Genomic DNA, 11,945 nt, shown 5'->3' with positions numbered 1-11,945 from the left:
TCTCCATCATTAGTTAATGAAAGATTTTGGGGCTGAATTACAAAAACAATGAAATATTACACGAGAGGATGATTTATTATTTTTTTGTGTTGCTCTACGGGCGACACTGACAAATTTCATGGCTTCGTCCATACTAACAGCACTGACGCATGCTTACGACATTTGTATGACGATGGTAAAGCTGATAAATGCAACTGATATGATTTTAAATGCCATAGTATAATTAGCAAAAACAATTACTAGTGCACACTTAAAAACAATCATTTTCATGGTTCCTTGTTCATATTTTACTAATGATATTTTAAATCAAACACATACGTACAACTGTAAAATTGATTTCTTTTTTGTTTCAATTGCCATCAATCATTTGCTCAAAAAGGAACGGCAACTTTTCCATATTTTCTGTGAATATCAGAATCATACTGCACTTAAATAAAATGACCATGGGTCTTAACAATCACCCAAGTGCTGTATGGGAAAAAAAGTTCCTAAAATTGTAAATACTATTGTTTCTGGTCGAGGCCATGGGTCTACCAGCCAAAAACTGAGTGATCAGGTCTCTCATTTTTTTGTTTTATTGGAAATGGTGATAAATTTAAAATAATGCACCTTAAGTTTGATTTAGTGCCCTCCTCTTACCACATCAGATCCATATTTAAGCTCCATAGTTCATGATCTTTCCTATGATGTGTAAAATTGGTCATGACCTTTCCTATGTGTCAGATGATAGTTCATGACCTTTCCTATGATGTGTCATATGATATTTATGACCTTTCCTATGATGTGTCATATGATAATTCAATATGACCTTTCCTATGATGTGTCAGATGATAGTTCATGACCTTTCCTATGATGTGCCATATGATAGTTCATGACATTTCCTATGATGTGTTGTATGGCTACATTTAAAAAATTATTTTCTTCACACACTGTACTGCTCCAGCTCCAACTTCATATTCTAGTATGACATGTCAAATTAAATCCTCTTTTTAAAATGTCCCCCTCTCTAAAACATGAATATCAGTAAAACTGATGGATGGTCCATGAAGTGCATGTAACCAAGGAACTTCTTCAAATGATGGATGAATTGATAGACATGTTTCTACTTTTAAAGGGACTGTTTAGTGCTCAAACATGTTTCTTCTTGTAAAGCAAATGTTTAGTGCTCAAATAGAAGCCTTTTTTTTTTTTTTTTTTTTTTTTATACATATATAAGCTATGTTTTGAGTGACCTTGACCTTTCAAAAATGACCTTGAGTGACCTTTGTCCAAAACTCATTCACACAATGATCGATAACTGTTGAAATATTACTGAAATGAGGTTTTTTCATATATAAGGCATATGTTTTGAGTAACCTTGACCTTTACAAAATGACATTGAGTGACTTTAGCCCAAAAGTCATTTGAACAATGATCAATAACTGTTGAAATAAAATCAAAATGAAGGTTTTTTCATATATATGGCATATGTTCTGAGTGACCTTGACAAATTACTTTGAATGACCTTTGTCCAAAAGTCATTTGCCTATTACCTATTTGTCTAATATACAATCAATACATGTTCAACAAGAGGCTCACGGGCAACATCGCGCACCTGAGTCACCTTGGCCCATATTTAAAGATTTTCCCTATATATTCGCATGTAAAACTTTGACCCTATTGTGGCCCCAACTTACTCCCAGGGGCCTTGATTTTTACAAACTTGAACCTGCACTATGTCAGGAAGCTTTCATGTAAATGTAAACTGGCCAAATTGTTCTTGAGAAGAAGATTTTTAGATGACCCCATCCATTTTTAAAGACTTTTTCAATATATTTGTATGTAAAACTTTGATCCTCTATTGTGGTCCCACCCTTCCCCCCATAGGGGAGGGGCACATGATTTTAACAAACTTGAATCTGTACTTAGTCAGGAAGATTTCATCTAAATGTAAACTTTTCTGGCCCAGTGATTCTTGAGAGGAAGATTTTAATGATTTTCCCTATATGTTTGTATTTAAAACTTTGATTCCCTATTGTGGCCCCACCCTACCCCTGAGGGCCATGATTTTTACAAACTTAATCTGCATTATGTCAGAAAGCTTTCAAGTAAATTTGTACTTTTCTGGCCCAGTGGTTCTTGAGAAAAAGATTTTTAAAGATTGTTCCCATACAATTGTATGTAACATTTTGATCCCCTATTGTGCCCCATCCTACCCCCGTGGCCCATAATTTTAACAAACTTGAATCTGCAGTATGTCATGAAGCTTTCAAGTAAATTTGTACTTTCCTGGCCTCGTGGTTATTGAGAAGAAGATTTTCCCTATATATTTGTATGTAAAACTGTGATCCCCTATTGTGGCCCCACCCTACCCCTGAGGATCCTGATTTTAACAAACTTGAATCTGCACTATGTCAAACAGCTTTCAAATAAATTTCAGCTCTTCTGGCTCAGTGGTTCTTGAGAAGATTTTTAAATGACCCCACCCTATTTTTGCATTTTTGTGATTATCTCCCCTTTGAAGGGAGCATGCCCCTTCATTTGAACAAACTTAAAAAGCCCTTCACCCAAGGATGCTTTGGCTAAGTTTGGTTGGAATTGGCCAAGTGGTTCTGGAGAAGAAGTCGAAAATGTGAAAAGTTTACAGAAGGACAGACGGACAGACAGACAGATGGACGGATATACGACAAACAACAGGCGATCAGAAAAGCTCGCTTGAGCTTTCAGCTCATGTGAGCTAAAAAAAAAAACTGTTGAAATTAGGAACTTATAAATGTTCTGAGTGACCTTGACTCGCTTGAGCTTTCAGCTCATGTGAGCTAAAAAAAAACCTGTTGAAATTAGGAACTTATAAATGTTCTGAGTGACCTTGACCTCTCCAAAATTACCTTGTAATACCTCAGTCCAAAAGTCAATGTCTCAAGGAACATTTGTGATCAACTATATCAATTTCTGATGAAAGGTTTAGTAGACACAATTATGCTACCACAAATTTTTTTTAGGGTGCATAAAAAGAATTAAAAATTTTCATAACTTGATGTATACTGTTTTTCACTCTGTGACCTGCATGAACCCAAGTGATCCAGGGGTCATGATTTTCACAAGTTTTGTCGAGGCCTTCATGGTCATGTTCATTAATGCTCCCAAATTGTATGTCTAGATGTTTAAGAGTAAAGAAAAAGAATGCACCATGAGAGGTAGGGGGAATGGGGGTAGATATTGTTACAGCCAATAAAATTTGTTCCTAATCTGCCATAGATGCTAAAGAAATGAAGGAAATGGTAGATTTCAGATGACTGATTCCAACAGAGAACTTACTCTGTCAATTTCATTATAAATTACTCTGTCAATTTCATTATAAATTTCCTAAGTGTTATGTCCACAATCATTTTGCTAAAATTGGTCAAAAAAGTTTAAGCTTGTTAGAGTGACCAAAGAAAGCTCATCCACTTCAGACCAGTTATACTTTTAGTAATCTATCTAATGCTCCACTTTTTTCAAATACAAAATACATGTACATAATGTATATGACATAATGTAAAGAAATGCAGAACATCAGTACACACACAATATTTACACACGATGGAAGAGTTTCAGTAGAATAGGCCCTCTAGTGTAATACAAGTGATAGTGAAACTCGTGGATAAACAAAGGGTCCCTTCTAATAGCTCGTGGTGCTTCATAAATTTGGAAAAGCAGGCACGTTTTATTGGGTTTACTGCACAAAATGCATTGGAAAACATGAAGATTAAATAAAAGTGTTCTGTTTACATTTCTAATAAAGTCATGTGATATCTTAAGCCATGAGTATACTATTAAGAGAAACCGATAGGGGTGTGTTAAAAAATAAAACAGTTGTTAGCAAGAACGGTCTCCGAATATTAGAAAACTGACAAAGGTCATCCATGACCTCGCTATAAACATATGTCAATATAAGTATTATTGTGACCTTGAGAAGAAAGGTAAAGGTCATATATAGGTCAGACGGTATGTGACACTTTGAATGATGGCGATATACTTGACGTGTCAGATATGATAAGCCTGTGTTAAGACAACGAAGATCTGACCCAGACAAGATTCACGGTAACAAGGCAGAAAAATCAGACAAACCTTTGATGAAGGGCAAATGTAAAAACTGGAAAAGGTTCAAATGTATGCAGCATGAATACTAATATATCTTTCAATCGGAGCTTCTAGAAACTAGGAACTTCTGGTCTAGTGATCTCAAAATGAATACGTGTCTTCTGACATGTCTACTGACTATGAAGTCTGAATCTTGAAATATTCACAAAGTAAAGCTTCATATATATACAGATGTAATCTCGTCATAACCTGAACTTCAACCTTAAAATCAAAAGTGGTCTTCCTCTAAACATTTTCCACTTACATAATCAATAGGTTGGTTTATTAAAAAATATTGGAGATATGATGATACATGTTAAAGGGACTGATTCACGATTTTACCCAAAATTTTCTTTTTCACTTTTAATGATCAAAATCTACTGTCTAATGTGTTTCAAAGATTTCAAATGAAAATTAAGGTTATACATCATCACAGAAGCTCATTTTAGAGAGTTTATTATCTGTTTTGTAAACAAAGATTGCGGTATGTTATTGTTTACGAAATTTCAAAAGAAATGGATATCGATCTAAGTTTATTATATATCTTTCACATTTCAAGCATTTTGGGGGTAAAATGTGTCATCTAAAAGTTAAAATTTGTGATTATGCAAAATTAAGATGAATTATATTACAAAATCAATATTTCACTTGTTTGTTTACATAAAAAGACTCGAGTTTTTGTTCACATAACACAGATTTAAGCGTGAAATATAGCTTTTATTCTTGCATTCAGAAGGTCAAAATTTTGGCTGTCAATATTAAATGAGTTATATTTTTAATGTTTAACATCAAAAATGAAAAATATTTTTATCAAAAATCGTGAACCAGTCCCTTTAAAACATTGATGGGTTAAAAACTGGGCAGCCATTACTATGGGTCTCCAACATTCTCAATAAATCAGACAGTGTTTTTGTTCAGGCCTGGAGGTTATAAAACTTTTTTGAGCACATTTTCATACTCAAACTCTGTGCTCTAAATCATACTCATACTCAAAAGTGAAGCTATAAAACTTTTATAAAATCATTCTCACACTCAAATGGAGTACATGCTCAAGATATTTTTAGTATGTTTCAAAGCTTGCTCAGAGTTGTACTCAAAACAAACATCATGGCTGAGTTTGAGTATGAGTACGCTAAAAGTTTTATAACCTCCAGGCCAGAACTGTGCTATTAATCTATCCCGATAGATAAAACGGTGAGTGTTTTGATTAGTACCGTGTTATCAATTTATCCCGATAGATAAATCAGTCAGTGTTTTGATCAGTGTTGGTGACCGGTCAGGGTCTGGGTCAGGACTTACCCCTGTAGATAAATCAGTCAATGTTTGGGTCAGTACGATATTGAACACTGCATGTGATCTGCTGCTCTCGTTGTTCATGTTGGTGGCTGCTACTGTCCTAGATTTGTTCCCCTCATTCATTAGGTTGTCTATATCCTACAATAAACGCAAGTTTTAAATGTACTGATCAGCCATCATTCTAGACAAGACCACAAGAGTTGTTCCCCTTCTCTCATGACACAGTAGCCTAAGTGGAGTTATTAGTTCAGCAGCACTTACAAATTTTATGCATATCATAGAAAAAAATCAATCGACAGTTACTTAGGGATCTGAAATTGATCAAGAATTAATATACTATCATGTAATCTTCAATACTCCGTGCAGTGTCGACAAGGAAAATCATCATCAATGGAAATTTTTAGGATTAGTTTAATAAATAAATCAATCAATACACAAAAGGACTAGGTAACAGGCTAAAAGTCTTTTAAGATCATCTCCATGATATTTAGGATTCCTGTGAGATTATTGTATTTAGGATGCTTTATCATACACACACACACTAAATGTTGCAGTACATCCTACACAGTAGAAATGACCTGCACTTTAGAAAATAATGCAACTAGAACAAATGTCAGCTGCATTCTGATATTACTCAATAGTTTTTGTGACGGTCATGTGAATACCATATCATTGTTTTGGAAATTCTGCAGACACATAAACTTCAGGATTGGCAATGTAAGCGATAATAATCGAAGATTTCTAGCTCTATCAAACCGTATCATGCAACAGTTTTTTTGTTGGTTCTGATCCTTTTTCCACAGATCGGTAACATTTATGGGACAACTTGGGTGATGAGACTGATGTAATATGGAGAGCGGTGATGGATACGCATTATATTGCTAACATATATCATAGGCTTCAGAGCTTTGTCGTCACATAATGGGAAAGCTATTGACATTCACGAAAATCTACCACACAGCAGACGTCTGATGAGGAGAATAAACAGTTTGGATATGTAACAATTAAATAAAGTGTTCAGGAGGGAAAAAAAGGTAGCGGCCTACAAACTAATATCTTGACAAATTTTCTGATTTTTGGTAGAATCATAAATTTGATTCCTGCAAATATTGATAGGACCACAGTCACCAAGAGAGGCAATGGTGAATTATTATAATAATCATTTTTTTTTTTGGCTCAGTTTGTGAGACTGGGAAGCGTTTGTTGCATTACATTGACAAAATCAGGTTGGATTTTTTTATGAGCTTGATATTGCTTACGTATTGTATCATTATGTGGACAGAATTGGGTTGGATTTTTTTATAAGCTTGATATTGCTTACGTATTGTATCATTATGTGGACAGAATTGGGTTGGATTTTTTTATAAGCTTGATATTGCTTACGTATTGTATCATTACGTGGACAGAATTGGGTTGTATTTTTTTATGAGCTTGATATTGCTTACGTATTGTATCATTACGTGGACAGAATTGGGTTGGATTTTTTTTATAAGCTTGATATTGCTTATGTATTGTATCATTATGTGGACAGAATTGGGTTGGATTTTTTTATAAGCTTGATATTGCTTACGTATTGTATCATTATGTGGACAGAATTGGGTTGGATTTTTTTATAAGCTTGATATTGCTTACGTATTGTATCATTACGTGGACAGAATTGGGTTGTATTTTTTTATGAGCTTGATATTGCTTACGTATTGTATCATTACGTGGACAGAATTGGGTTGGATTTTTTTTATAAGCTTGATATTGCTTACGTATTGTATCATTATGTGGACAGAATTGGGTTGGATTTTTTTTATGAGCTTGATATTGCTTACGTATTGTAACATTACGTGGACAGAATTGGGTTGGATTTTTTTATGAGCTTGATATTGCTTATGTATTGTATCATTACGTGGACAGAATTGGGTTGGATTTTTTTATGAGCTTGATATTGCTTACGTATTGTAACATTACGTGGACAGAATTGGGTTGCCAATTACGTTCACAGTGGACTTTTTTTTTAAGCAGACAACTTTCATCTTGTCAGCTGTAAATTACACCACAGCTGTGAATATGAAGAAAATGAACATGACAAGTTGTCATTAAGATGTCTGCTTACTACTCATTGCCCTGTTGTTCTTGAGAAGATTTTCAAATTCTTTCCCCATATAAGAATTTGAATTCATTTTGTGGCTTAAACCTGACCCTGGGGAGTATTGGATAGAATGGCCTCATGACCTGTGGCAGGCACCACTCTAGAGGAAGGCCCTGCTGTTCTTCCATCAGATATTTTAAAAAAAACTTCCTATCTATTGTCATGAAAAAAATTTGATCCCCTATTGTGGCCCCATTCCCTACCCTCCCGGGCCATGAATTGAATTAACTGGAACCTGCATTACCTGTGTATGCTTGCCTATCAATATGACTCATTATAGCCTAGCAGTTCGTGATTAGACTTTTGCCTATATATCCCCAAGTAAAAATTTGATCCCCAATTATTGCCTTTTCCTACCCCTGGAGCCACAAATCAATAAAAAAAAAAAGTCCACACAAAAATGAACAGAATCTGCACTTCCTGATGACAAATCATGACCCTGCCCTGTTGCTCTTGAGAAAAAGATTTTGAAGTTCTTCCCTGATATTCTTCCATAAAAAGAAACTTGGTTCCCCTTTTCGAGCTCCCTGCTACCCCCAGTGGCAATGTTTGAACAAATTTGAATCTGTATTACTTCAACATGCTTGCTATTAGTTAAGACAAATCATGGCTCTCCTGTTCTTGAGAAAACCTTTTAAAGATATTTCCTAATATATCCCCATGTAAAACTTTAATCCCCTATTGTAGCCTCACTTACCCCTGCGGGCAAATCTTCATTATGTCAGGAAGCTACCACAGAAGTTTCATCTTTCTGGCCCAGCAGTTCTTGAGAATGTTTTAATAACACCACACTATTTTTTGCCTTTTTGTGATTATCTCCCCTTAGAAGAGAAAGATGGTCCCCTTCATTTGAACAAATTTGAATCTCCTTCACCCAAGGATACTCTGTGCCAAATCTAGTTAAAATTGGTCCAATAGTTCCGGAGAAGAAGATGAAATTGTGAAAAGGTTTATAACACCAACAATACTGACAATGACACAGCCGACACAGACAGCTCAGGTCAGTTAAAAAAAAACCCACAATTTTCCGTTTACCTAGGAAAATTGGCATTGCTAGCATAACACTGGATATTGTAGACCCAGTTTTATTTTTTTTTTTTAATTTCATTCTCACAATACTTTCTGTTGTTTATTTTCATTAGTTATAGGTCATTAACTAATTATCAGGAAATATTTGAATTAAATGACACAGAATGGAAAATGATCTTCAGACTGCCCTTTAAAGTTACAAGTAATTGTAAACTGCAGTGGTTTCAATACAGAATTCTGAACAAAATTTTAGCTTCAAACTCATACTTATTCAAAATCAAAATTAGAGATGATAAGAATTGTACATTCTGTCAGATAGAAGAAACAATTGAACATTTATTTTGGGAATGTGATAGTGTTCAGCATTTCTTAAGAGAATTTGAAGTTTGTTTTGAACATAAGACCAATCTTCAAATATCAATAAAAAAAAAAAATTTTATTTTTGGATTTTTGGATGAAAAGAAAACTATACAAAATAATTTTGTTCTTTGGCTGAAATATTATATCTATACTATGAGGTGTAAAGGGAAGACACTGAATGTAAATGTTGCGATATCGCTAATGAACACATTTTATGAAACTCAAAGACATATTGCATATTAAAATGGTGAAAAAGATTTGTTTGACACCTGCTGGAACCGCTGGAATCAATTATTTCATTGAGTGTTTGTTTGCTGTTGTTGTTTATTTTTTTGTTTGAAAATTATCTTTTTTATAAATTTCAATATATATGTACCCTTTTAAAATATATTAAATAATGACTGAACTCATCTCTCTCTCTCTCTCTCTCTCTCTCTCAGAGAAAATAATATATACATATACCTCTGATAGTTCTTATAAACATTTTGTACAAGTTTCTTTGCAGAATGTAAGTATATATATACTGTGTGTATGTTTAAAAAATATATATATAAAAACAAAACAAAACAAAAAAACAACAAACCTTTTTTTTTTTTTTTTTTTTTTGTATACTTTGTAAACTGCTATTTATTATTATTTATTTCATTATTATGTTTTTCCTTTTTTATAATTCTAACAGTATAGTGCTTCTTAATAATTCTTATTGCTGTGGTATAAATTTAGTGCTTAAATTGTATAGGTAAATGCTTATGTCTTAACTTCTTAAATTGTTTATTTATACAGTATGAGTGTAAATATGTATATGAGTTTCTGCATGTTTACCTTTGTGATATTTTGTATTTTAGTTTGTCTGTGATAAGGTTTAAGAGCTCTGTAGAGCTCATGTTATTTGCTCATGTTTGTGCACAGTGCCGATTTTAAATAAAATTCCCCTGCTTACTTAGAGGAAAGAGCGAGAGAAAAAAAAAAAAAAAAAAAAACTAATTATCAGGGAATATGTACGCCCAAGGTCTTTGTGTGGTCTGCTCCACGCAAAATCAAAGAGCAAGCATGCTTCCTGATATTCAATCAATAACGTATCTATCACAAATTTTTCTAATTCTATTATCTTTAATTTTGAATTGATTGATTGAATATTGTTTAACGTCCCTCTCGAGAATATTTCACTCAAATGGAGACGTCACCATTGCCGGTGAAGGGCTGCAAAATTTAGGCCTATGCTCAGCACTTACGGCATTTGAACAGGGAAGGATATTTATCGTGCCACACCTGCTGTGACACGGGACCTTTACGACAAGCAAGGGGTACTGAGGACCTATTCTAACCCGGATCCCCATGGGACTTTAATTTTGGAAATATGTATTTGTTATTTTCGGAAGCAGGCAAAGTGTTTATGTCCATCATTATAATTAAGCGCTGTTCCAGTAAAACGTACATGGGACGGGGGAAAGGCTTGAAAATTAGATTGACCACCCATAGAAATGATTTTGGTACCCTCCTATCCACCCAGTAAATTATCAAGCTTTATAGGCATCTATAGAAGCAAATTGATGTATTCGAAAAGAAGAATTCAAAACATTTCCAAGTCCGAATTTTCCCCCAACTGACAGCAAAAAATACTTTTTCATCTTGATATTAACTTTATTTCAGTATTCAATACATGCAATTCCCTTTCAAGCATAATTTACTGAACGCCCGGATTGCCTCTGTCAGTCGTGTGTTGTTCTGATTATTTTCTCACTGATAACCACCCTAGAAGCATTTTTTGTGCAAAAGCCACCCACCATAGAATCAATATCCCACCAGTGTGAACCACCCATAGATTTTAAAAAACTGCCTTCCCTGGGTACCCCATATGTTTTAATGGAACTGCCCTAAGCAGGTGTGAGACATCTCAACTGAAACATTGTAGCTCGCGAACTTTTATAGTGCAGGATCTTCCGGCTCAGTAAAACCCCAGGTACACTCGCGATACGATATACAGCAAAAATATCAAAATATGTAGCAATACAATATCAAGTGCTTCACAAAATTTCTTCTCGCATTTAAATCGATGTTTGTCTACCAAAAATGAAAGTGTTCAAAAAATGGTAACTAGCAATTTTTGTGAAGTCAATAAGCTTGATAATGACATGGGAGGGAATGTTACCGGCAACACAACATCACCGACACAAGCAAACATTAGTGAAGTACAGACTACTACGTACCTCAAATGATGCCACAGCCAACATGGACAGCCCGTCGACATACGGCCCCAAGATGTTGTGTTCCCGAACCTTCAGATTCTGCTTACTCCTGCAAACCAAACACAGTTCATGTTCATTGTTCTCAATGTTCATAGGTTTGATATGATTTCTCACCCTGCATTGCACCTGAGAACTGTTTCTAAATTCTAAATTTACCATATGTGAAAAATGAGGAAAAAAACTTTTAACAAAGTCTCGTTTTAAGTAAGATTTTGCAAATTCTTTGGTCGTTATAATGATCTAGTTTACCAATACAACCTCGCATTGGGTCAAATGCTGTCTGACTTGTTTTGTACCGATTGTTAGGCCGTTCTTGGCACACTGATTTTGACTACGGATGGCTCCGTTTGCCTGATCAAGATATAGGGCTCCTGGTAATGTGACCAGTCGACAGGGGATGCTTACTCCTCCTAGGCATCTGATCCCACCTCTGGTATATCCAGGGGTTCGTGTTTGCCCAACTCTCTATTTTGTATTGCTTATAAGAGTTATGAGATTGATCACTGTTCGTTATCTTCACCTTTCATACATAAAGAATATCTATAAAAGCAGTTCTAATATAAATATTCATAATTCTTTAAATTCTGGGATCATAAATTATGTAAAGTTATAATATTCTTGATTGAATCTGTTGAAATCTTCATGTTTTAAATTTCAAATAAAAAGTATTTTGATGTTAAGGTCATAGGATACCCAAGATTTTGGATGCATCAAATGTATTAGGATTTTGCTGTGATTACGTAGGATTTCCTATTATTTGAACAAACGACAAT

At 34.5% G+C, this 11,945-nt stretch overlaps 1 protein-coding gene across 5 annotated transcripts in view; it reads right to left on the bottom strand.

Moving 5' to 3' along the window:
- Positions 1–11,945, bottom strand: part of LOC125683000 (kinesin-like protein KIF13B) — a 143,781-nt gene that overhangs the window by 80,439 nt on the left and 51,397 nt on the right. For all 5 annotated transcript variants that reach the window (XM_048923655.2, XM_056142527.1, XM_056142528.1 and 2 more), the window contains exons 7-8: positions 11,134–11,221; positions 5,401–5,535 (exon numbers count right to left, since the gene is read on the bottom strand). In XM_048923655.2, the coding sequence (XP_048779612.2) occupies positions 5,401–5,535; positions 11,134–11,221 (223 nt within the window). The remainder of the gene's footprint in view (positions 1–5,400; positions 5,536–11,133; positions 11,222–11,945) is intronic.

Source organism: Ostrea edulis, chromosome 6, assembly GCF_947568905.1.
Source record: "Ostrea edulis chromosome 6, xbOstEdul1.1, whole genome shotgun sequence".
NCBI classification, from domain to species: domain Eukaryota; kingdom Metazoa; phylum Mollusca; class Bivalvia; order Ostreida; family Ostreidae; genus Ostrea; species Ostrea edulis.
This window is presented reverse-complemented; position numbering and strand designations above follow the sequence as displayed.